General features: G+C 41.0%; 1 protein-coding gene and 1 long non-coding RNA gene across 14 annotated transcripts in view; both read left to right on the top strand.

Annotated features, from left to right (window-relative positions):
• Positions 1–27,515, top strand: part of ARHGAP6 (Rho GTPase activating protein 6) — a 530,728-nt gene that overhangs the window by 438,784 nt on the left and 64,429 nt on the right. For all 13 annotated transcript variants that reach the window (XR_014835149.1, XR_014835150.1, XR_014835151.1 and 10 more), the window contains exon 3: positions 26,348–26,419. Coding sequence is in view for 8 of the 13 variants with exons in the window: in XM_021080043.2 (XP_020935702.1) it covers positions 26,348–26,419 (72 nt within the window). In the remaining 5 variants the exon portion in view is untranslated. The remainder of the gene's footprint in view (positions 1–26,347; positions 26,420–27,515) is intronic.
• Positions 341–8,002, top strand: LOC146394470 (uncharacterized). The gene is made up of 2 exons (XR_014835155.1): positions 341–1,663; positions 3,497–8,002. It is a non-coding gene; the product is annotated as an uncharacterized LOC146394470 (long non-coding RNA).

Below are 27,515 nucleotides of genomic sequence, written 5' to 3'. Positions count from 1 at the left end.
TCTGAAATCCTTGGATCTGTTTACTGTCTTCTATACAGGCACTTTGTAGTAGTGTGCAGCAGAAAGGTAATTTGAAGTGGCGTGAAAAGACATGACCTTACACAAACTGAGTACACCTGCCGTAAAAAGCAACCTTGGCTGACGTGTCTGAAACTTAAAGGAAAGCAGGGAAGCGATAGATAGCAAGCATCTAAAAGCTAGAAGTATGCCTAGGAAGATTTCAGTAGCTACAGAACTTCTCCTTTGTTTTCTTTTATTAGGGGGTTGAGGGGATGCTTCATGAATATTTATTTATAAAATAATCCATGTCCTATATATACACAAACACATAGGTGATTCTCAACCCGGGATGGTTTTGCCCCCCTCCCCAGCTACGATATAGCAACATCTGGCTCCACTTTCTGTTTTCACAGCTTGAGGGGAGGAGGTAGCTGGCATCTAGTGGGTAGAAGCCAGGGATGTTGTTCAGAATCCTATAACACAAAGGACCTTCCCCCACAACAAGCATCATCAGCCCCCAAGAGCCCAAGTGCCGAGGTTGAAGAACCTTGAAATATACATGAACACGTGCTCACATTCTAGCAACAGCAATGCGGGCTGTGGCCCGTGGACGGGACCCTGGCTTGGGAGTCTAAAGATCAGGATACGAGGATTTGTCTGGTCACCCCCCTCTCCACATGTGAACTTGGGAAATGCATCTCTGTAGTAGGAGGCTTTGTTTTGCTGCCTAGAAAGAGGAGGACAAAAACATGGACCACACCGAGGTTTTCATTGGATGAAATGGATGTTTCCATTTCATTCTTAGGGCCACTTTTATTCTTTTTTTTTAATTGAAGTATAGTTGGTTTACGGTATTATAGTAATGTCAGGTAAACCTAGTGATTGAGTATTTTGACAGATTATACTCCATTAAAATTATTATTACAAGGTAATGAGTATAATTCCTGAGCTGTACCATATATCCCTATTGCTTATCTATTTTACACATGCTACTCTGTATCTCTTAACCCCATACCCCTATATTGTCCCTCTTCCTACCCTCCCCCCCACTGGTAACCACTAGTTTGTCTTCTATATTTGTGAAACTCTTTCTGATTTGCTATATGTATTCATTTGTTTTATTTTTTAGATTCTACATATAAGTGATATCATACAGTATTTGTCATTCTCCATCTTATCTCACTCACTGTAATAAGTCCATCCACCTTGCCACAGATGGCAGAATTTCATTCTTTTTATGGCTGAGTAATGTTCCATTGTAAATATGTACCACATCTTCTTTATCCACTGTTGATAGACACTTGGATTGCTTCCATACCTTGGCTACTGTAAATAATGCTGCTATGAACATAGGGGTGTATGTATCTTTTCAAATGGGCATTTTCGTTTTTTTTTTTTTTTCTGGATATATACCCAGGAGAGGAATTTCTAGATCATATGGTACTTCTCTTTTTACGTTCTTGAGGAATAATCTTTACACTATTTTCCATACTGGCTACACCAATTTATATTCCCACCAATTGCGTGCAAGGGTTCCCTTTTCTCCACATCTTCACCAATATTTGTTATTTGTAGACTTTTGGGGTTTTTTTGTTTGTTTTGTTTTGTTTTGTTTTGTTTGTCTTTTTGCTATTTCTTTGGGCCGCTCCCACGGCATATGGAGGTTCCCAAGCTAGGGGTTGAATCGGAGCTGTAGCCACTGGCCTACGCCAGAGCCATTTGTAGACTTTTTAATAAGGGTCATTCTGACAAGTGTGAGGTGACATCTCATTGTGGTTTCAATTTGCATTTCTCTAATAATCAGTGATGCTGAACAACTTTTTATGTGCCTGTTAGACATCTTTATGTCTTCTTTGGAAAAATATCTATTCAGGCCTTCTTCCCATTTTTCAATTTATTTTTGGTGTTGAGTCGTATGAGCTGTTTATATATTTTGGATAGTAACCCCTTTCAGTCTATCATTTGCAAATATTTTCTCCCATTCCATAGGTTGTCCTTTTGTTTTTTCAATGGTTTCCTTTACTGTGCAAAAGCTTTTAAGTTTAGTTAGGCCCCATTTGTTTATTTTTACTTTTCTCTTTTGCTTTAGGAGACAGATGCAGAAAATATTGCTGTGATTTATGTCAAAGAGTGTTCTGCCTCTGTTCTCTTCCATGAGTTTTATGGTTTCAGGCCTTACATTCATATCTTTAAGCTATTTTGAGTTTGTTTGTTTATTTATTTATTTATTTATCTTTTTGTCTTTTTAGGGCCATACCACAGCATAGGGAAGTTCCCAGGCTAGGGGTCTAAAGGGAGCTGTAGCCACCAGCCTATGCCACAGCCACAGCAACACCAGATCTGAGCCACATCTGAAACCTACACCACTGCTTACGGCACACGGGATCCTTAACCCACTGAGCAATGCCGGGATCAAACCTGCAACTTCATGGTTCCTAGTCGGATTCATTTCCGCTGGGCCACAACGGGAACTCCTTTTTGAGATTGTATGTATCTGATGTGAGAAAATGTTTTAATTTCATTCTTTCACATGTAGCTGTCCAGTTTTCCCAGCACCACTTACTGAAGAGACTGTTTTTCTCCATTGTATATGCTTGCCTGTTTTGTCATAGATTCATTGACCAGGGGTACATGAGTTTATTTCTGGGCTCTCTGTTCTGTTCCAATGATTTATATTTCTGTTTCTCTGTCACTGCCATGCTGTTTTGATCACTGTAGCTTTTTAGTATAACCTGAAGACTGGGAAGGTGATACTTCCAACTTTGTTCTTTTTTCTTAAGATCACTTTGGAAATTCTAGGTCTTTTGTAGTTCCATAAACATTTTAGGATTATTTGTTATAATTCTGTGAAAAAATGTCATGGGTATTTTGATGGGGATTGCATTAAATCCATAGATTGCTTTGGGTAGTGTGGCCATTTTAACAATATTAATTCTTTCAATCTAAGAACATGGGCTATCTCTCCATTTCTTTGTATCATCTTTAATTTTCTTGATCAGTGTTTTATAGTTTTCACAGTATGTCTTTCACCTCCTTATTTAAATTTATTCCTAGGTATTTTATTCTTTTTGATGTGATTTTGTTTATTTTTTATTAAAGTATAGTTGCTTTACAATGTGCCAATTTCTGCTATGTGACTATATATATATACACATATATATGTGTATATGTATATATGCCTTTTCTTTTTTTTTTGCAATTTACAGCTCTTTATATTTTTTTCCCTGTACGCTCTTGTTAATTTTTATTTATTTATTTTTTATTTTTATCTATTTTTATTTATTTATTTTTTAATTACTCAAATGAATTTATCACCTCTGTAGTTGTATAATGATCATAACAATCTGATTTCACAGGATTTCCATCCCTATATGCCTTTTCTTATGTTATCTTCCGTCATAGCCTATCCTATTTAGGTGATTTTAAAGGAGGGTTTTTTTGTTTTTTGGTTTTTTTTTTTGGTCTATTTGGTGCATCTGCACCCATGCATATGGAGGTTCCCAGGCTAGGGGTCCAATCAGAGCTGTAGCTGCCGGCCTACACCAGCCACAGCAATGCCAGATCCAAGCCGCATCTGTGACCTACTCCACAATTCACAACAGTGCCGGATCCTTAACCCACTGAGCAAGGCCAGGGATCAAACCTTTGTCCTTGTGGATCCTAGTCGGATTTGTTTCCACTGACTGAGTGAGCCACAACAGGAACTCCAAGATTTTTTTTTAACTTTCTCTTTCTGGTAGTTTGTTATTAGTGTATAGAGTAATAACAGATTTCTGCATATTAATCTTGTATCCTGCAGCTTTACTGAGTTCATTGATTAATTCTTATAGTGTTTTGGTGTTGACTTAAGGGTTTTCTATATGAAGTATCATGTCATCTGCATATAGTGACAGTTTTAATTCTTCCTTTCCAGTTGGGATGTCTGTTTCTTTTTCTTGTCTGATTGCTGTGACTAGGACTTCTAATACTAGGTTAAACAGAAGTGATGAGAGGAGCCACTTTTAATCTTTTTTTTTATTATTATTATTTTCCCACTGTACAGCAAGGGGGTCAGGTCATCCTTAGATGTATACATTGCAGTTACAGTTTTTTCCCCCACCCTTTCTTCTGTTGCGACATGAGTATCTAGACATAGTTCTCAATGCTATTCAGCAGGATCTCCTTATAAATCTATTCTAGGTTGTGTCTGATAAGCCCAAGCTCCCGATCCCTCCCACACTTTTAATCTTTAAGCTGGTATCTGGGGCTCTCTTGGAGGTCATGAAAGAGTTCAGGAGAAGGGAGAAATAGATTAGGTCAGGGGACGGAAGGGACAGGCACATTTCACTGACTGATGTTTGTCTCCTTTGGCTTCCTCATCACACTCTACTTGACATCAAAACCACAGCCAGTCCCTCCCAGGAGGAAATACCTATCCCTGTTTTTTTCTTTTCATGCTAATGTAACGCAGAGACCCTCAGCTCAAGTGAGAAGAAAAGCCCTTTGGCAATTGGTGAAAAATGAGTACTAATCACCAGAGTGCCATGTTGCTGTTTCTCTCTAGGACAATCTCATTCTGCTTTGTCTGGCCTTGGTTTGGTTTTAGGGTGGAGATGAGGCCTTTCCTTGCCTCCTCATTGACTCACAAGGTGGCCCAGGTAGGGCCCGAGACTCCTGTCTGCCCTTTGCAAGAACAGATGTTCTTTCAGTTCCTAAAAAAATTTAATAGCAATGTTGTTGGCAAACCCAATTTCTAGTGAATGCAATGATGACTCTAAAAAGTCATGTGAAACCCAGATTGGATGCACATCAGATGAGATATCAAGGAACAAATTTTCTTTGTAGATTTGTTTTCAAATGCCGCTAATTTGATGTTTCTCTTTGTTCCTGCTTTTTAGAGTCCGCTAAATAAATAACCTTTACCAGACAGTTTTATAAAGCTTATCTGCTAGAAGCTCTGTCTTCATTGCTTATTTCTGAGACTGTGTGGGTCCTAGCACATTCAAGGAAAGATTTGTTCTCTCAAGATGTTCAAAGATGTTTATATTTCCTATAAAAATGAGAGATAATGATTTTTTTTAAATTCCTTACTTATGGAGGAGAGAAGAAATTGTGTCGCTGGATGGAAAAAAAAACCAAAACAGACATCACCCAAGAGTTCTGATGCTATTGTTTTGGCAGATCATCATAGACATTAACTATTTACTGAGATTATTCAAAAGTTTGGCCATTGCTGAGTGCTATGATGGCAGCTTTAGGCTGAGGGTAGACCCTTGGTTCCCTGCAAACCTCCAAGTGGAAGTTCTAAACAGGGTCAGAGTAACTGTCTGAATAATTTAGTCAGAAAAATAAATCTAATCACCAGGGCCTAGAACCTCAAGAAATGATAGCAGGCCTAATGCGACAGTAGGTATAATGAAAGTGCACACGTGCTCAAGTTCACATTTTTGCTCTTTGTCACTTTAGGATGACTGTAGGAATTTATTTATGAGTCTCTGTTTGAAAGACCCTCTTTTTCTATGCAACTGGTGCTTCTAGGGCTCAGATGAATGACAATATAATAATTTGTCAGCTGCTGGGCTTCATCGCAGAGATGGAAAAAATTGAGGATTGGGGGGTTGGGAAATTATTGGGGTTGTTTCCTAGAGCTGACTGCAGGGATGAGATCCAAAGCACAGATAGAGGATTTAACCTCCTCTTGAGCTTTAGAAATAGGTGGACATTGGTTATATGGATACAGAGGCATGTAGATTAGAAGATGATGGGAGAGTAGGTGGAATTTCACTCCAGATTGCCTCTCCTCCCTCAGAAAAATGGGAAGCGTTTTCATCTGCTCAGAGTGAGGATAGGAAGGAGGTTCTAGAGGTTTGAGGAAAGAGGAAAGGGATGGAAACTAGGAAAGCTGGTGGACCAGCAGTGTCACAAGATGGTAGGGCAGCCTAAAAGGCCTGTTCGAGATTAGTAGCTGGGAATTTAAAGTGCCAAATAAACCTCTGGGCAGCTGAACACTCCTAAAGCTAACACTCCATTTTGCACTTTGAATTCCCCAGTAGTGATTAATCTAAATCTCCTTTCACTGAGTTAGGATTTTTAAGGTGAGTTCAGTAATGACAGAGGGGGACATATCAGCTAAGAATACTTCTGTGGTAAGCAAAATATTGAACCCCCCAAAGACAGACGTGTCCTAGTCCCTGGAATCTATGAGTACTGACCTCACATGCCAAAAGGAACTTTGCAGATGTGATCAACCAAGGTCTTTGAAATAACCTGGATGATCTGGGAGGTTCCAAGCTAATCACACTTAAAAGCAGAGAAACTTTCCCAGCTGTAGTCAGAGAGAGGTATGACTTTGGAGGAATGGTCAGAGAGATGCATTGCTGCTGGCTTTGAGGATGGAGGAAGGATCCATGAGCCAAGGAATGCAGGCAGACTCTAGAAGCAATAAAAGGTAAGGAAACAGATTCTCCCTAGAGCCTCAAGGAAGAATGCAACCCTGCTGACACCTTGACTCTAGCCCAGTGAGACCCGTTTCAGACCTCTGGCCTCCAGAAATGTCAGGTAATAAATTTGAGTTGTTTAGGTCACTAAGTTTGTGGTCGTTTGATACAGAAGCTAGAAGAAACTAGTACAGTATCCGAAGGAATGAATATAATCTCCGACCATGGAATCTAAGCTGAAGAAGAATGCTTAGAAATAAATGTAAAAGACCTCTATTTTCTTGAATAAGAAGACTCAGCAATACGAAGATGTCAATTTTGTCATAAATCGTCTATCAACCGAATGTGATTCCAAAAAGCATACTGACAGAATTTGTTTTTGTAATATCACTAAATTGATTTAAACATCATCTGGGCAAATAATTATGTGAGAATAGGTAGGCAGGGGAAAACTGAAAAAAGAGGCCAAACAGAAGTTATTCTTATCCATTTATTAAAATGTCACAAAACAAAAGCAATTAAAAGAATATTGTGCTGCTTCACAGCAGGCAGATCAATGAGAGACAGGAGAGTTCAAAATTGAGATAAAATAAATACGAGAAGTTATGACATGATACACATTGCATTTCTTCTCAGAGGGAAATGATATATTATTGTTGTATTTGTGACAATGAGACAGCCATTAAGGAGAAAATTAGGATTCTGACCTTACTCCTTACATCGACATAAATTGATATGGAAGAAAGATTTGAAGATTTTTAAAAATGAAACCCTACATGCACCAAAACAAAACAAAGCTAGGTATTAATATATTTTTACATTGAGGAAGGTACTACCCAGAAAACATAAAGAGTGACACATTTCACTACCTTAAAAAAAACCCATCTCTGTGGCAAACAAACATATAAATAAATGGAAATTTACAACACATTCGACAAACTAGAGGCTAACTTCTCTACTATATAAAGCTTTATTACAAATTAATATGAGAAAGGAAACAATTCAAATGTGGACAAATTATAGGCAGCTCACAGAAAGAGAAATTTAGGTGATTTATAAATATTTGTCAAAATGCTCACCCTCATAGTCACCCAAGATAAGCGAGCTAAGCAACAAAGGGATTTTTTTCTCTTAGACTGGAATGGCTCCACAAGTGGGACAGTATAATTCATGAGAGAACAGACACTCGTATCCTGTTGGTAAGAAACTAATTGTGGCAGCAACTTACAAGGCATTTTGGCAACATCTAACTTTTAAATGGCCCCCAAATGCTACTTGTAAGAATGTACCTCCCAGATATGTACTTGTATTAGTTGCGGTAGGTTAACCACTTCATGCCTTCATACCATAAAAGCTTCTTTCTTTTTCCGACACCATCTAATACGGGGCGGGGGAGGGGCATAGGGATCAGGAGAAAGGACTCTGCTCCACACAGTTACTCAGGAACCTAGGCTTTCTCCAATCTTGTGGCTCCGCCCTCTTCAGCCAGGAGACATAAAATAAAAATAGTAAGATTTCCACGAACCTTATAAGATGACCGATGAACGTGATTTGTTACCCCTTCTAAACTTAAGCTATTTCAAAAAGGGAATTTTAAAGATGCTATAGAGATATAGCAGTAGTGGTCAGGAGGCCTTTAAGTGGGAGGGACCATGTCTGTCAATGGGGTTTCCTCTGTGAGCTTGAGATTGCTCCATGGAGGCAACCATGGAATCTTTCTACCTGACCAAAGACTGTTCTTGGCATAGGCTCTTGGACAGACATTCTAGTCTGTAAAGGGCTCAGTCCTTAATAGCAGACCGGGGAAGCAAAGGCAGAGCTCATGGCTGAGAAGTGACGCAACACCTAATGGCCTTCGTGAACTTGTCATTTATTCAGACACATCAACTGAGTACTGTTTGTGTATCAGGTTTAATTAATATTATTTTGATAGTGTTTTAATACAAATGGTCTAAGGCAGGGGTTCGTGAAAAGGCCCACTGGCCAAACCCAGCTCACCACTTATGTTCATAAATAAAGCCTTATTGGCACACAGCCATGCTTATTCATTTACGTGTTGTCTATGGCTGCTTTTGAGCAACGGTGGCAGAGTTGAATAGTTGTGACCGTCTGTATGCCCCACAGAGTCTCTGGCCCTTTATAAGAAAAAAAAAAAAATTGCTGGAGTTCCCATTGTGGCTCATTGGTTAACGAATCCGACCAGGAAACATGAGGTTGCGGGTTCAATCCCTGGCCTTGCTCAGTGGGTTAAGGATCTGGCGTTGCTGTGAGCTGTGGTGTAGGTCGCAGACAAGGCTCAGATCCCGTGTTGCTGTGGCTCTGGCGTAGACTGGCAGCTACAGCTCCGATTAGACCCCTAACCTGGGAACCTCCACATGCCGTGGGTGTGGCCCTAGAAAATACAAAAAAAAAAAAAAAATTGCTGACCTCTGGTCTAAGGCAAAATGAAAGAAAATGACTGATTTATGCCCAATCTGTAAAGCAGGTTAGTGTAGGCTTTACATCACTCTAATGGAAATTAAGTATTTAAAGCCGAATGGTTAAACAAGAGAGAAATGCACATTCGAGTTTTCTTTAGTGCTCTTTTGATTTCTTCACTCAATTTCTGATATCACAATTGAGAAAGGCTTTATGTATTTTGAAACAGAATCATGGAATGAGGACTAGCTGATGGTTTAAGAAAATGCGAACAATAGTCTAACAAAAAAGTACCCTGCTGCCTCACAATTGCTCAATTACATGGCTTCCTTATAAAGCGGTCCTTTACCATTGTCCCTTAGGCAATGGAAAACCCAAGTAAACAGCTCAATGGAATCAAGAAAACGATATTCTTGGTTGGCTCACACTGCAGCTATCTTTGGTTTGTGAATTAACTGTGGATTTAACAAGTAAGGGCCACCTGGTGGGCAAGGCAATCGAGCTTGGGTGTTTTTGTGACAATGCTCAACAGAAACTGTCACTGTCCAATGTCTATTTTATCCCTGCTGGCATTGTTCGGGTAAAGAGGCGAAGTGCTAGAACTGTTTATCAAAGCTTTTTGTGTAAGTGAAAATGACGTTGAAAGCGGGGGTAAAATCCACAAACTCCAGTGTCAGTAGAAATAGGCATCGGAAGCAAATATCACCAAACGGGGTGATCAAAGAAGAGTGTTAGACCACGGTGTCCACGGGCACCATTTCTGTGGTCTCCCCAGTGTCGCCAGACATGTTTCTACAATATTTTCTGAGCCTCTTTGCTGAAAACTCCATCTTGTCCTTCTTTACTTTGTCCCATCTTCCTGCTTGAAAAACAGTCACGTGCTGGTGAATGCTTAAGAACAAAGACCTAAAGGCATAAAGGATTTCAGCTTAAGAACAAAGACCTAAAGGCATAAGCTAGTTTGTGCCTAAAGATCAGAGTAAAAGCTGAACCTTTTACCAGCTACGTGGCTTTTAAAACAGTAAAAGAACTTATAAAATAGGAGACAAACCCTATATCCTCCACCCATGGCCCCTCCTCACTTGATCTCATCTAAAGAGCACAGTCAAAGCGGTGTGGTTCCTTGAGGCAGGGCTCTTGGTCCCTGAGACCCTGAGTGCTCCCGGTTCCCACCTTTACTGTCTCTGTGTCTTGTTTTATGTTAACTTTTCTCCTTAAGTTCCACAGCACCCGTTCTTCAGCCCCATCCTGCTGAGCTGGTCTCGGCTCCCCAGAGGATGGTGATATTCATGGCTATTTCTTATTTGTCTTTGAATCTGGAACACCGAGTCCACTGCCCCGCACTCCACGGACCCTCCGCAAAATCTTTGAGACACGAGTGAATGCAGGTACGCATACCTGCTTATTCACCTTTGGAATTGTTAGGTTTGCTTAGGGAGGAACGGAACGTGTAAGGCCAAGTTGGAAAACCAAGAGAGATTTATTAAGACATCCAAACCGGATGGACGGAGCTCAAGATGGCGCCAGCACTGACTGTGAGAAGATTCTAGGCTTATAAAAGATCTGTGGCCGGAACAGTGGAAAAGGAGGAGGGGAAAGTCAGGGGGCGAGTCCCATGACAGAGGGCAGTTAATCTTTGCAGGTGGTTAATCTATGCAGGTCGTTGTTTTCTGCAGGCCATTGTTTCTTGCTGCCCAGCTTGAGCATCCACATTCCAGGAGAGGATGTCAATCTCGTGTACCCGTGTTGGCAGCAGATCTTCAACGGCCACACTGGGGGCAGGGGCGGGGGTGGGGAGGCTCTATCACCATCCTCCTGGGAACCTATCAGGAATCAAGCTCCTTCCTTCACTCTTCCCTGTCTCTCTAAAGACCATCAATCTCTTCTTTTCCCCAGTTTCCTCAGTAATGATTTTGAAACACCAATGCTTCCCTACTGCTTCACCACATGCCCAGTTTCCAACGTTGACTGATGATCTCATTGGGTTGGTATGATGTGTAAAAAGAGTAATAGCCATGATGAGCGTCAACCATCTCCTGACATTTTATATTCTCAGTAAAAGTTACCCATCACCACCACCATCATCATCATCATCATTGCCGCATCACTTTGTCTTGTATCTGCCCTCAACCCTAGGTCACGCCATCATTAGTCTCCATTTCATTATAGCCATAGATTGCCCCCCACCATCTGCTTTCTTCAATTCAAGGTTTCGCCTCTGTTCTGCCCACTATACCTAAAAACATCAGAGTGATCTTCAGCCACAGAATCTACTCCTTTGTTGGGAAAAAAAATTCCCGAAGTCCCTGTTGCCTACTGGTGTCACTATCAAAGCCATTTATCTAAAGCCCTACAGTGGAGTGCCACCCAGAGACTTACCACGCTGCTTCCCTGCCCTCTCTCTCTTAATCCCAAACTGGGCATTTGGCCTAGGGGAGGTAACTATGCGGAGCTTTAGGTTCTAAAGAGGCAGAAACCTCTGATGGAAGTTAGGCTGTCCTGTCCAAAGTCCTCCACACCTGCAAGGAGCTCTTAGCAGACAGGGAAAGCACAGATACATCATTGTATTCAAACATGGAGCAGCGGATCTCATCCTATCCAGGTGACCTTTGGTGACCTTTACAGATAGATGCTGCCTCATCTCCCTATTCCAGGAAAACCCAGAAATGACAGAGAGGTCTCCCTGCAAGTTCTTTTGAAGTTTTCTTCTTGGATTCTCTGCTCTGTACCCCAGGACTTTTGCCATGTCAAGTTCGAAAGTATACTGCTGTGTGAGTCTTTTCTGGTGCCAAGCAGGCAAGCCAGTGCAATAGTATATGTTTATTTAAGCCATGTGTTCCGTGCCTTCATATTCAAGAATGGCTTCCTTATGGTTCTAAGACGATATAGTTTTCTATCTGAGGTCTTGTCCCTCCTGGTCACATTTACATATATTTCTATTTCTTTGTTGGAGTGGCAGCTATTGTTGCACAAGTTTTTGGCATCTTGAACAAAACTTTTGTCACTGTTGTTTCTGAAATATTCTGGCACCTTTCAAAGATTTCAAGACTACACTATTCTCTCTGTTGGGAGCATGGCCCAGAGGTAAACTTGATGGTTATAAAGAATGTCCCATCCTTGAAATATGAATAAGAGCTTCCATTCTTGCTTCTTCCTTTGTTTCCCCATGGGCAAAACAAAGGCAAATGTATATTAATTGAAATTAAATACCAAGTTTTTTTAAACAATCAAGCTTTCTAGATAATTTTAAATTGAGCCCTCAAGATTACTTAAAAAGTTAATTAGTGTGTGTTTATAAAATTTTTATGGGTGGAAAGCTCTGGAAAAATAGTTTATTGGGGGGGGGGAGGAGTCCTCACTTAAAGTAGGAAAGGGCGAACTATAGCCGGAAGGCCAAATCCAGCGCATTGCCTGTTTTTGTAAATAAAGTTTTATTAAAACACAGTCATACTCATTTGTCTTTGTATTGTTGAAGTCTGCTTTAGTGCTACAACAGCAGGATGGAGTAGTTTTAACAGAGACCATATGGCCCCCAATGCCAAAACTCTTTGCTATCTGGAACTTTACAGAAAAAAGCTTGCTGACCTCTGATTTAAGAGATTAAGATTAATTTAATATAGTAATTTATAGTTATTATCCATGCAGTTGATCAAGTATACCATCCTATTCATTTCAATTTCTTCAGTATCTTAGTTTCATTTCTTAATAATTGACCTTCATAACTCTCAGATATTTTAGTGTTTGTATTATCTGTGATCAGATTTTTTTCAAAGTGAGTAATAAATTGCCTTGGTGGCACTAAACAAGAAAGAAATGTCAATATTGCAGTGAGTTGCTTTAATGATTGATGTCCTCACGCAAGTTATAGAAATGTAACTTATGCACCAGCTGGGTGATTTTAATAATAAGTCAGTCTCCAGTATGGGTGGATTACTGGCTTTATTATTACTATCTGGTTTGATAACTGAGAATTTAGCTATCTTTATTTTTAAGGACTTTACTTGTTTACAAATGTATAGCTCTTTGTAATCTGATCTTCCTTTTACCCTTCTTGCTTATATCTTAGACGCCACCCAAAGCACACAAATGCAAATCTTCTAAGGATGGTTTTCTTCAGGCTACCTAGCATTGCATGACAAGGCTGGTGCAAATGTAGGTAGACAAACAGTTCTGGATTATCCACCACTAAGATGCTTTAGCTGCCAATGATGGAAACCAAACCAAAAGTGACTTACATAACAAAGAAATTGATTGTATTTCTTACCGAGAGGCCCACAGATAGGCTGGTTCCAGGACTCATTAATTCAGTGCACTTCCATCCTTCTTCTCTGCCATAATCATGAGGCACTTTGTTCTTTGGCTGACTGCCCTCATTGTCACAAAATGGCTGCAGCAGCCACCGACATCACTGCTTCTGTGGCAGCATAAAGAGGCAGAGAAGAGCAGTGACTCTTCAGCAAGTATCTTGTTAATAACAGAGAAGGATTGTCACTGCTGCCTCCTAGCATGCGTCCCTCCTTTCTTTAAGCCCTAGAATTACACCATCTGCCAGGGCCGAAATCAATACTGGCAAGATTCCTTTCCTGCGCCCGGAGTGAGGACTCTTCCCAGGGTACATGACCCCAGGGAGGGTGAGCACCTAACAAAATAGGGAAAGAAAAAATTGGATGGAGGGTATAGTAGGAGAAAGATGAATTTAGATTAGAAACTATTGGTGTACATTATAGCAATGTCATCTTCTTCCACTGCAAACACGCAATCGGGAGGAAACTATTCTTGCATTTAAAAAATGTTTTTATTAGTGTGTTCTGTCAATTTCTGCTGTACAGCAAAGTGACCCAATTATACACACACACACACACACACACACACACACACACACACACATATACATTCTTTTTTCGTAACATTTTCCATCACAAGTGACTGGATACAGTTCCCTGTGTTCTACAGCAGGACCTTATTGCTTATCCATTCTAAATGCAATAGTTTGTGTCTCCTAAACCCAAACTCCATTGATTTGCACTAGTGTCTAACAGAGTGCTTTGCTTTTGCTGCTCAGGAAATATTTAAGGAATTGAATGGAAAGGATTAAAATTCAGTAATAGCCCATTTATTTATATGGTATTTCTCTATCATAAAAAATTGTTTCAAATGGCTCAGGGAAGAAGAAGAAGGAAAAGAATGAGAGTTCCCTTGTGGCACAGCTGGTTAAGTCTCTGGTGTTGTCATTGCAGCAGCTCAGGTTGCTGCTATAGCATGGGTTTGATCCCCAGCCTGGGACCTTTCACATGCCCTGGGCATGGCCCAAAACCAAAAAATAAACAAGAATGAGAAAGGAAAGGACGAGGAGCCTAATAGTTTTCATCTAATTGCATCCGTCCAACTTACAGAATGTGTGAGAGCTGCTGTTTTTCATGGCAAAAATTTGGAGGAGTTTCCAAGGCTTTAAAGTCTATGACTTAAAGACAATTTGATTCCTTCTTACTTGTTCATTGCAAAACAATGTCTGTCCAAAGAAGGTCGGTGGCATTAGCCCCTTGCACAGGTCAGAAATCACACCATGTTTAGACACCTTTGTCTGACTTGACCTTCTCAACTTGAACTGCAAGCTTTGGCTTTGAAACGAGTAATGAGTTTCATTTCCTTGAATTAACAATCCAGGGTATTTCTTGGGATCTTGGGATGAGGGCCTTCTGTCTTTTTGTCCTCCTACCTGCTTTCTTTTCTTCACGCTCCAGGAAACAAATATAGCTTAAGGAAATGATTCGCCAAGGGTCATTTTTCTTGCTCTGATATTTGGAAACTTCCGTCTCTGCAAATATAATAGCTACATAGACGAAGTTAAAAATACAGTTTTCACCTTAAGGAATGTGCAATAAGAGATGCAAATTCAAGAGCCTGGAAGGACAAGCTAGCTCCTAGTTTAGGAAAAGGTAACAGCAGGGCTGCTCCTTTGGAACACAAGCTTGTAGCCTTTTTTTTTTTTTTTTTTAGCTCCTAGCACTTGAAAGTGGAAAAAATGACAGCAAGGAAAAGATCCTTCTAGGGCATAATTTGTTCGCCACCCGTTATTACAGTAAGCAGTGATTACGAAGAACGCCTGGTTAAGGAGAAACCATAGCTGAGCTCTTAAACCCATGGCATCCAAGCCATGCAGACAGCTTCCCTACCTCACATTTTGGTAGAATAACAAGCCATGCTCCACAAATCAGATCTCTCAATGATTTTTGTGTAATAGAAAAACACTTGCTCTGTGGGTCCAGAGTCTACAAGGCCTTCTTTTTCCCTTTTGAGAAAAATTTCAGAACTAATTACCTAGCCAAATAAAGTGTACAAAATGGAAAAGGTTTCTTCGTGTTTAATTGAGCTAGAAGCATGGTGACCTCCAAGAGCCGACTCGCTTTACAACCGTGAGAGACTCACAGAATGTTCTTATTTTCTGACCACAGCCTTGATACTTTCACCACCACTTCAACGTGTAAACTGTGGGGATTAGTGCATTTCTCAAGTACTTTGGGGAGCCTGGGCTTTAAAGAGAGGCATCTGCATTGCTTAGGAATACCATAAATATTTCCTTCCCCAAGAAACATAGAAACTTGGGAAACAGATTTTGAAAACTCTAATCCACAAGGTGCTAGCAGGATGAAGAAACAGTGTTTAATTCATTGGGATTTAAACCAAAAAGGACTCAATCATCCTGTTTCTACCTGCTTTCTCCTTCAATCAAGGGTAATGGAAGAATGGCTAAGGATGAAGGGATACGTAAATGGAAACTTTGACCTTAGATTTGATTCAATAACCAACAGTCTATAGCATGCAAGATTTCTTGAAAATTACATGAATATCTACATCTATAGTGAGAGTCAATGTTGACTGAATGATCGAACCAGTTTGGGCTTGAATGCAGGGTTTTCCACTTTTCCCGGGTGGATTGTTTTCTTCCGGAATTCTTATTTGTCACTCTCTTGAGCCCTAGTTCCCACTAAAGAAGCTATCCACCCACCCCTGAATGTGTGACTTTCTCATCTTTTTTTCACCAGTAGAATGCTTGCTTGATAAACGTTTGGATTACTAGGAATAAAACATTAAGAGGCTTAGGATAAGAAAGGATTTCCTAGACTAAGCAGTGCCATGTGATTTATTAAGAGAACCCCCCACCCAAATTCAAAGGCCCCTGAGAAGGGTAACGTCATCCTTTAGGACTGAACTTGAACGTGAGCCTATCCACGCAGAGCTGAGGACAACCACCTTCCTGCTTTTGATCTCCCGCCTAGTAGCCCTCTCCCCTGAAGCACTGCTTCATTTTGCTATAATGAGGTTTCCATGTTTCGATTTTTGGCGCTCAACTCTGAGTTTCTCCAAAGCAGAGATAGTGCGTATTCCTCTGCGTTCATAACACCTAGCTCAGCCTCACCTACAACACGTCCTTTGTCAATGGTGGATGGAGGCAGAGGGGAGGCAGTGGATGGATCCACGTATGGGGATGATGAAGCTGCTTTCTAGGGGGAGGATGCCTTTAAATGCATAACTATTATAGTTACAAATAATATGCCCCAAACAAGGAATTCATCATGTTCATTGGCAAACACCCCTTAACAGAGATTACTTGTTATTAACGGAGAGAAACCTGCCTTGGCTCCTGTCCTAAATCTCTGAGGTTAATCCCAGTTCAGCTCTTAGGATAGAGTATTGCACTGGTCTCTTTGGTTCCCATGTGTGGGGATTGTTTCCACATTTCCTGCCAGGAAACAGAGGTGGCCACTTTCCTGGTAACTACTACTCCTTCCCGTCAGGGCTGTTCTCCCTTCTGTCTTTGAGGATGCACCTTGAATATGGAGCAGGCAACTCAGAGTAGCAGGGGCAATTTTGAATTCATTCCACTGAGCATGGGTATGGCAGTAACTGACTCCAGTGTCCAGCCCGACTTCTCCTGGGATATGAACTTTTTTTTTTTTGGCCGCACCCATGGCATGTGTAAGTTCCCGGGTCAGAGATTGAACTCACCCCACAGCAGTGACCGTGAGCCACAGAAATGAAAATGCTAGGTCCTTAACCCACTGGGCCACCAGGGAACTCCCTCCTGAGGTATGATCTTGACCGGGGGTTTGGTTGCCCAGATCTCATCAATCCCTATCTCTTTTCCAATAGTGATTTATTTGGCTACATTAACTTGCATTGATGATATTAGTTATTAGAAAACACAGGAAATAGAGTATGGGTCCATGAATGGCCCTCCAGCGCCAGGGGCCATTAATAATATTATTACTTCATTGATAAATCTGCTCCAAACTAGAAATAAAATATCTGGTTTAGTCTTTTTCTTGCCTTATTTTTGGGAGCTCTGTGTCTTGAAAGCCATCAAAAGGGCATATAGATGGGACTAAAGGATGAATTTTAGTTTTAGTAAAGGATTAAATATAATTTTAATAAACCCTTAATAAAACATCCAGAGATTATATAACTCACCTAATGAGGAGTTCCCATCATGGCTCATTGGAAACGAATCTGACTAGCATCCATGAGGACCGCAGGTTCAATCCCTGGCCCCGCTCAGTGGGCTAAGGATCCAGCATTGCCCTGAGCTGTGGTGTAGGTCTCAGACGCGGCTCGGATCTGGTGTTGCTGTGGCTGTGGCGTAGGCCAGCGGCTATAGCTCTGATTCAACCCCTAGCCTGGGAACCTCCATATGCTGTGGGTGCAGCCCTAAAAAGACAACAACAACAAAAAAAACCTCACCTAATGTACTTTCATAGATGTAATTTCAAAGCTATATTTTGATTTATCAGAATAGCCATGGGAACATGAAAAATAAATAAATGTCTGTACTCATCAGTGTTCTCAGAGACAAATGACAAGTACCAAGTCTGGATAACTTAAGCAGAAAAGGGATTTAGAGAACCTAAGACATAGGCGGTATCCTAAGATAATCTAATCAGCCACATATGAAAACATCACCAGAGCCATGAAAACAAATCCAGTCAAGCTTCTCAACTGTCCACTCCCTTTCCAGAAAACATGCTATACAGAATGGCAGATATAATGGATGCTTTCTATTGGCCTAGACACGTGTTTTCTTTCAGGTCAGGGAGATGAGAACAGGAAGATTATTTCAATAGCTTCAACCAGGTCAGAAAATCTGGCTTGTGAGTCACCTTCTTGCCAGAAAGTTCAGCCTCCACTTTCTCACATGCTTGACAAATGAGTCTTCAGCCTTTACTTGAATACATCCGGTGCCTGGGTAGAAAAAAGAAATAATGTATTGGGGAAATAAAAAGGAAATTTTAGTAAATAAAAATATATCCATGGGAAAAAATTTTAAAAAGAACCTCTGTAAAAAAAAATAAGATTTTCATTTTGGAATAATTTTAGATTTACAGAAAAGTTATAAAGATAATACAGAGTTCTCTGCTGCCCCTCACCCAGTTTCCCCTAATGATAACATCTTTTGTAACCTTGGTACACTTAACACTCCTAAGAAACCAACATTGGTGCATTAGTGTCAACCAGACGTCAGGCTTTGTTCATATTTTACCAGTTTCCCCACTCATATCCTTTATCTGTTCCAGGATCCCATCCAGGATACCACATGCGCTTAGCTGAGCATCTTTTTTTTTTCTTTTCTTTAAAAAAATAACAAAACACTCCTTTTTTTAAGAAAAAAAAATATATAGTTGGAGTTCCCACTGTGGCACAGCAGGTAAAGATCCGGTGTAGTCTCTGCAGTGGTACAATTTGATCTCTGGTCCAACGCAGTGGGTTAAGGATCCGGTGTTACCACAGCTGTGGCATAGGTTGCAGCTGCGGCTCAGATTCAATCCCTGGCCCAGGAACGTCCGTATGCCGCAGGTGCAGCCTATAATATAGATAGATAGATAGATATAGATAAAGTATAGTTGACTTATGATGTTGTGCTAATTTCTGCTGTACAGAAATACATTCTTTTTTCAGATCGTCCCCCATCATCGTCTATCCCAGGAGATTGGATAGAGTTCCCTGTGCTGTACAGTGGGACTTCCTTGCTTATCCATTCTCAGTATCATAGTTTGCACCTACTACCCCAAACTTCCCATCCATCTCGCTCCCTCCCTGCTCCGCCTTGACAACCACATTTCTTATCTCACACAGTTTCTGGGGCTATCTTAGCCTGGTGGTTCTGGTTCGGATTCTGAATCATGAGGTTGCTGTTAAGCTGAGCCTGGGCTGCAGGCATCTGAAGGCTTGACTGGGCTGGAGGATCAGTGTCCAGCTCCCGACATGGCTGCTGGCTGGAGACTCCAGTTCCTCGGTACATGGCCCTTTGCAAAGAGTTTCTCCCGACGTGGCTTCCCCCAGAGTGAAGCAGAGGGCAAGCCCAAGAGCAGCCAAGATAGAAGCCACAACAAACGATGCTTTTTTGTGAAGCCGTCCATTCCCTTGCTGAACAGTTCCAGTTGCTGACAAAATTATCTTCCTCCAATTTCCTCCTGAATCCTTGTTGTGGCCAATGGAGGGCTGGCCAGTAAGTCTCTGCATCTGCTGTGTTTGGTTTTCTTTAAAAAAAAAAAAAAGTGGAAGAAATGATGGCCTCTGTGTCTTCCCTGAATGCTGAAGACACTCCATTCACAATCCATATTCATAAAACTCTTCACCCTACTCAAGACTCTCATACTGAGTGACTTGAGTCAGAAAGAGAAAGACAGCTACCATATATCACTTATATCCGGAATCGAATATATGGCATAAATGGACCTTTCTACAGAAAAGAAAACCATGGATTTGGAGAACAGACTTGTGGTTGCCAAGGTGGAGGGGGAGGGAGTGCGATGGACTGGGAGTTTGGGGTTAGTAGATGCAAACTATTGCATTTGGAGTGGATCAGCAATGAGATCCTGCTGTAGAGCACAGGGAACTGTATCTAGTCACGTGTGATGGAACATGATGGAGGGTCATGTGAGAAAAAGAATATATATATGTGTGACTGGGTCACTATGCTGTATAGTAGAAATTGACAGAACACTGTAAACTAACTATGATGGCAAAAATAAAAAACATCAAAAAAAAATGTTCACCTTGACTCACTCTGGCGCCCCACACCTAAAAGAGAAAAAAACATTTCCAATAAAGAAATAGAAGGCTCCAAGTTCTCCTGTGGCACAGTGGGTTAAGGATCTGGCATTGCCGCTGCTGTGGCACAGGTTCAGTCTCTGGCTCAGGAACTTCATATGCTATGGGTGTGGCCGAAAAAAAAGAAAGAAAGAAAGAAAGGAAAGGAAAGGAAAGGAAAGGAAGAAAGGAGTTCCCGTTGTGATGCAGCGGAAACGAATTCGACTAGGAACCATGAGTTGGTTGCAGGTTCGATCCCTGGCCTCACTCAGTGGGTTAAGGATCCGTCGTTGTTGTGAGCAGTGGTGTAGGCCGGCAGCTGTAGTTCTGGTTAGACCCCTAGCCTGGGAACCTCCATGTGCCACGGGTGCAGCCCTAAAAAGACAAAAGACAAAAAATTTTTTAAATTAAAAAAGAAAGAAATAGAAGTCTGTTTACTCAAGGAATATTCCCCTACCTGCAATTAGGCATTTGGCAAAAAGATACGTATAGGCAGACTCACAATTCTTAATAAATTGAAAGAAATTGTTGCTGTGCACACAATTCAATGTAATATATAAAGCCTCAGCAATTGAGAAACATTTTTAGATTGTTCTGTTTATAGCAGAAACTGAGGTTGGGTACAAACTGAGCATTGTGACAAGTGGGAAAATGTGAATGTTTTATAGTTTGGGTTTCACATGGTTTGAGCCCATAGCTGTTCTCTAGGTAGAGTTATGCATAAACCAGTGGTTCTTAACCAGAGTGATTTTGTCCCTGCGGGATATTTGGTAATGTCCAGAGGCATTATTGGTTGTCATACCAGAGAATGGGTGGGTGCTCTGGCATCTATTAAATTGAGGCCAGAGATGCTGCTAAATAGCCCACCATGCACAGGACGGCCCCTCACCACAAACAGCCATCCAGCCCCACGTGGCACTAGTGCCACGGCTGAGAAACTGTGGCATAAATTGTATGTAGTTTCTAAAGGGCCACTTCCCATTTTGCCACACAAGTGTCTCTTTTATATCATTTTTTCCTCGCTTTGTAACGGAGCTTCCCTCACTGCCTGTGAATTCCTTTGGTTTGAGTTCCCTGAGCGTCTGTTTTTCTGCTCCAAGTCAATAGCAAGGCAGCTGTGGTTGGGAAAAGTGGGAGAGGTGGTGCCAAAAAGCATTCCTTCAAACTTCTCTCAGCAGGGATTTTTTGAAGGTTCGAAACAAGCTAGACCCTTCTTTGGAGGCTAGGATGGAGTTGCAGACTCCAAGGCTGGCCAGGTGTGCCATGGCCCAGGGTTATAGGTGTCTAGGCTTGGAATGAGTGAGAGCAGTGTGGGACCCAGTGCTGTCAGCTCTCCTGCACTTCTCAAGAGGGTAGAAATCCTGATATGTATGTGAACTTACCAAGATTGAGCATTAGAGCTCGAGTTTTTATAAATCACCAGCCGGGCCAAACACCACCTGAAAAGCAGGTGACTGAATATGGTCATTTTGCACCCACTGGGCTACTGCTGTAGAAACATCAAAACCAAGCGTAACTCTGGCTTTGTCCCCAGAGTTACACTTGGTAACTTCTATTTGAGTTCCTTTCATATCTCAGTGCAGGAGATCTCTTCTTTCCAGTGATGTAATCTTTACGGAGCTCTGCAAGTGAGGGAGGTAAATGCTGATGTCCCATATCCAGGTGTGCCTGTGAATTTCGCCTGTCTACACCCATTCTCTGCAGCTGCCTCGTGAAGAAAGGAGCCTTAGCCATCTTCTTGTCCATCCCTCAGGCTTCAGGGGGTCGGGGTGGGGTATAAAAGACCCTCACAAGTGAGCATCCATTGTTTTCCAAACACCTCTAGCACCATCTCTCATGATGCAGAGGCAAAGTGACCTTAAACAAAGGATTTTCAGCTTCTCATCACAAGTATCTGGATTCTCCTTTTAGCCACCCCTCTCAAGACAGAGCCAGGCTCCTTGAAAAGAGCTGGAATTTGGGGGTTAATTCCAGCTCTACCACATACCAGTACTGTGATTTTTAGACAGTTTGCTTAGTCCTCTGATTTTAATTTCCTCCACTGTAAAATGAGTCAATCAGACAGCTACCTCAGCGGATTGTGTGTCGATGTGTGTTAGATAATATCATACATGAAAAAATGACTCATGCCAAGCCTGGTCAGTGTTTAGAGTTAAAGATTGTGCATTTCTCTTACCTCTCTAATTCTATATTACCTTGGACATGTTGGTCCCTCTGTCTGGCCTTAAATGTCACTTCTGTCAAGTAGGCACCACATTTTCCTCATTACAGCACAGGTAGAGGTTAAGAGCACCACTTAGTAAGCAGTTGCTCATCACCATTTGCCCTGTAAAAATATCACTGTGCAGTATGGATAGTTAGCAATCTTGAATTTCTTTTAAAGGTGGAATGGCCCTTATCACACTTATTGACATCTGATGAATTGGTTGAGCACAAACTATTCTGTATGGTTGCAGGCCCATAATACGGCGGTCTCCTGGGAAGATTTTCTATGCCTTATGGGAAGAAAAGGCGCTCTTCAAAAACTGGAGACTGAGTTCCCCTTGTGGCTCAGCGGGTTATGAATGCGACTAGTTATCCATGAAGATCAGGGTTTGATCCCTGGCCTCACTCAGTGGGTTAAGGATCCAGTGTTGCTGTGAGCAGTGGCTCACAAAAAAAGAAAAACAAAAAAAGAAAAAAAAAAAGCTGGAGACTCAATCAGCAAACCATTGGGAAAAGAGAAGGCATGAGCAGTTTTATTGCACAGCTCTAGATTTTTTTTTCTTTTTAATGGCTAAACCTGTGGCATAGGGAAGTTCCCAGGCTAGGGGTTAAATCAGAGCTGCAGCTGCAGCCCACAACCACAGACACGCCGGATCTGAGCCTTGTCTGTGACCTACATGGCAGCTGTGGCAACACCACATCCTTTACCCACTGAGCAAGGCCAGGGATCAAACCCATATCCTCATGGACACAAGTTGGATTCTTAACCCACTGAGCCACAGTGGGAACTCCCCATTTTCCTGAGGATGTTAAATGAGAAAATGGCATCCTAAAGCGGTGCCTTCTTACACATTATTGCACATGACCCATCACTTCATCTAGTTGCCTATTAGTAACATTCCCCTTTGTTTAATTAAGTAAAAAGTATAATATTTGTTGTAAATAGCTTAAGTATTTTTTATGCTAGGTCAACCTTCACAAAGAGCACATTTTTCCTATAAGGAGGCTTCAAGATATGGTTTGGAGTTTGGGAGCTTGAAATACACATTATCCTCACGGCACTACGTAAACTCTCATACTGGTGGGACTATAAGTTAGCAAAACTACTTGGAAAAGAGTTCAATGTTACCTGCTAAAGCCTAAGATTGCATACACCCTGGCCTGGATATGCAGCTTCTCCATATATACCCTAGAACCTTGGTTCTCAGACTTTAGTGTGAACCAGAATCCCCTGGATGGCTTGCTGGCCCACCCCAGAGTTCCTGATTCAGTAGGTCTGGGGTGAGACCATAGGATCTGTGACTCTAACAATGTCCCAGGCAATACTGATGCTACTGGTCCTAGAAGCACACTTTAAGAACCAGTCTTAGATTTTTGTACACTTACATAGGAAGACGTGAACAAAAGTTTTCTTCTTTTCATTAGAGTATAGTTGATTTACAATTTTGAGTCAATCTCTACTGTACAGCATGGCGACCCAGTCATACACACACACACACACACACACACACACACACACACGTATATATACACACATAAAATAATATATATATATAATATTATATTATATATAATATATATATATAATATATATATATATATATTCTTTTTCTCATACTATCTTCCATCGTGTTCTACCCCAAGAGATTGGACATAGTTCCCTGTGCTGTACAGCAGGAACCCATTTCTTATCCATTCTAATTATAATAGTGTGCCTCTACCAAACCCAAACTCCCCATCCATCCCATTTAGTCTCTAGCTAGAAACAACGCAAACTTCCGTCAACAATTCAATGGGTAAATGAAGTGTGGTATATTCATTCGGAAGAACACTGTATAGCAATCACCTATAGTTTCCTGCCTCAACAAGATAAATTTCAGAAAGGACTGATGGAGGAAATAAATGAGGCAAGAAAGAATACCTACATTATGATTCCATCTCTATGAACTCAAAACTAGGAAAAACAAAATTATATTCTTTTTATAGTTTTACCACACATAGATGGTAAAACTATATAAAGGAAAGCAGAGAATGGATATTGCAAAAAGTCAGACCAGCGATTACCTGGGGAACGGGAGGTGGGGGGGAGGCGTACAGAGGGCTCCTCAGGTACAGTAGTCTGTGTCTGAATTTGGCTGTAAGTTATGTGAGAGGTGACTTCCTAATTATTACTTAAACTGTATGTTTATATTTATACACATCTCTATATATCATACATCCTCTAATTTAAAAGAAGTTTTACAAAATCAGAGTTCCCTGGTGGCCTAATGGGTTAGGATCCAGTGTTGTTGCTGCTGTGGCTTGGGTCACTGCTATGGTGCAGGTTCAATCCCTGTCCTGAGAAGTTTCACATGCCCCAGGCACAGCCAAAAAAAATTGTTGTATCTTTAAAAAGTGTCCCCTAGCCTATATATATATCCTGGTTCTTCGACAACTTACTTAAAATTTAGTATCTGTCCACTGGTTATGAAAAAATTTCTTAAGCCGTAATATATGGCTTAGTTATTCTTCTGGGTCAACTATTAAAATGAAGAAATGACAGGACTTTTTAGAGAAATATACTCTTGTTACAGTCAAATTTATTTGGTAGTATGAACTAGTGATGAACGCAGTATTACGAAGTGAAAGACCTGCCAGTCCTATTTGGAGAACAGCTTAGAATCTTGTGCAGTTCGTATGTTTATTGTCTATCTGTATGTAATCAGTCACAGCAGGCCCTATAGTGAGATCATCTGTTTTTTTCACTCAATGAATTTTATTACGTTTATAGTTGTAGAGCGATCATCACAAGACATCATCTTTTAGACCCTGAAGTTAGGAACATACACACATGATAAAAGAGACCGATGGCCCTTTGCTGCATCTCAGCTGATTTATATAATCTTCACCTGCACAAGTCTCACGCCTGCAAGAATAAAGACTCTTCTGAACTATTCCCATTTTGTGGGAGGAGAATCATTTTTATAACATTTCTTTGCTTTTTGAAAGGAAGAAGGGAGTGAGTGTGCCTGTTGATTATCTTGTGATGTCCTTTGCCTCCAAAAAGTCAGAGAGGAGGCGTTGGGAACATCTGGCGCCCCATGAGGATGCTAGGAAAGCCCATTTCTGTTTAAGGATGCTTAGTCTGTCTTTTCCTGGTATCAGTCTGGCCTTTAAGTTTTATTGGGCTGAATCTCTTTGCTACACATTTAAGTATTTCTTGGGGAAAACAAACAGCAATTCTTAATCCCCCACTGAAACATGAGTTTTCTTGTGGCATGGGCGGCCTTTCTCCTGTTTGATAGCAGTGTGGATTCCTGATTGGCACCTCCCACACATTAAGTTGACAGCTGCATTATCCCAAAACGCATTCTTGCAGTGATGCCTGCCAATGTTTTATGATGACATCCTAGGAATTCAATTGCAGCTGCCTACTGATATGAGAGGTATCTATATTATTTGGTGAGTTAACCAGTTAAGGACATCTGTTGCAAGTACAAAAATGCTGAAAGGATTACTGCCTTACTTATTCTAGAAAAAAAAATTAGATACAACCCCAATGTTCATTAATGGGGCTTAATTAAATTATGGTATAGCTATACCATGGAATACCATGCAACACCCCAAAAGAAATCAGGTATGGATTTATGGACATATGTCAAGCTCCCCATTAAGCACTTTATATGCATCATTTTATTTAATTCTCACGACTCCACGAAATTCCCTTTTTATAGATGAAGACACTGAGATTTGTCCAAAGTCACATAGTCTGCAAATGAGGCAGCAGTAATTCTATTTGAATTCTTTAGACCTCAAATTCATTTCCTTATCCAGTTACTCTCTACTAGCTCGTGAATATCGAAGCCATATGTGCTGTTGACTGTCTTCTCATGGAGATTTAATTCAAGATGACATTGGTTTGCATAAGCATGGAGATTAGGAAGAGACTCATATAATAGTAAAAGCAAACACATCTAAGTGTCAAAACTAAATGACTTCTGAAGGAGGTAAGCTCCCTGTACTTTCCATGATTGAAACAAAATTTAAGAGCATACACCAAGATTTGCCTTATGTGTACAATCCAAGGCAAGGATTTTCGTGTAGTTTTCAGTCATTACTCTGTTTAAAATGCCAGATTAGGAGTAAAATTAAAAGTCAGGCTTTTGCTCAAACTTGGTTATCAGTAATGTAAAATACACGTATATACTTGTTTTTACAATTTCTCTTTCTTTTACTGTTTACAGATGGACAAAAGAGAAAGAAATCTTTGAGAAAGAAACTGGACTCACTAGGGAAGGAGAAAAACAAAGACAGAGGTAAAGGACAAAATGGACTACAGCCAATGCATCTTCCATGGAACATCATGGTTGAATTTGGTGGGGTTTTTGACTTGCATAGATTTACGTGGTTCAACTCTATAATGGAAACTGGATTTCTATGAGGGAATGTCATTAAAGGCTGTTTTGGTCTACTCTTTTGTGTTTGAGCAGCCCTGTGCTGAAGTGATGAGCTCAACTGGTTTGAGCAAAGTATGACTTCAGCCAACTTTATGGTTCCAATTATGATGCCGGCCAATCAGCAATGCACAAGGAAAACCTGGGTTGAGTGGCCATGGATAGCATCTCTAACAGTAACCAGCTGTCTGGCAACTCCAGATAGTTAGGCAGGGCTAGTTGAATAAGAACGAGTTTGGATTCCCCAGCCATGACTACTGGAAAGAAACAGTCACATCCTCATGGTTCCTGAAGATGGGCCATTCTCAGCATTTTAATATTAGATCACAGCGTGCTTAATTTTTTTTTTTTTTTTTTTTTTTTTTGCCCCATGTGTTTTGAGAACGGTTGACTCTCTTTGTAGTCTCCCCTTTTATGTCTCTTTAGGAAACTGACACATGAACCATTCTTTCAGAGGTATTTGTGGTCATTCTTAACTAAGGTTCTCCGAGCCTGCATAATGGGCACCGGGCCCTGTTAGCTCAGTCCATCTTTTTGGGGCTTGTTTCTCTGGTCCCATGTGAAATGGGTGCCAAATGGTGGGGTCTTATGAACCTGTTTCCATTTTATGTGACAGTGAACGAGTGTTGAAGGAGGAGAGCGCCACATGTTTCACCTTCGAGTTCTTCAACATAATGACTGCATTTCTGCTGGAAAAGTAATGAAAGGCAGTGAAACCGAAGGTAGAAAAATACCTGCATGGTGATAAGCATTAGAAAAGACCGAGGCACACCACAGATCCCAGACTTTACGCGCATTATTCTGAACTGTGCCTCAAGGGTCATGACATGTGGTTCTTGGACCAAAAGGAGATAAAAGAATTCCAAAGACTGGAAAACCAAGGTTTTAGTTCTCTTAGAGCATGATTTCTCAGCCTGGAGACTCCTGATGTTTTAGACTGGATAATTTTTTGTTGTGG

This window comes from Sus scrofa, chromosome X (genome assembly GCF_054392235.1).
Source record: "Sus scrofa isolate SSC_HxYL_T2T_F1_AM1 chromosome X, Sscrofa_HxYL_maternal_Yorkshire_Landrace_v2.0, whole genome shotgun sequence".
In the NCBI taxonomy this organism is placed as follows: Eukaryota; Metazoa; Chordata; class Mammalia; order Artiodactyla; family Suidae; genus Sus; species Sus scrofa.
Note: the sequence above shows the minus strand (reverse complement) of the source record. Positions and strands in the feature narration are given on the sequence as shown.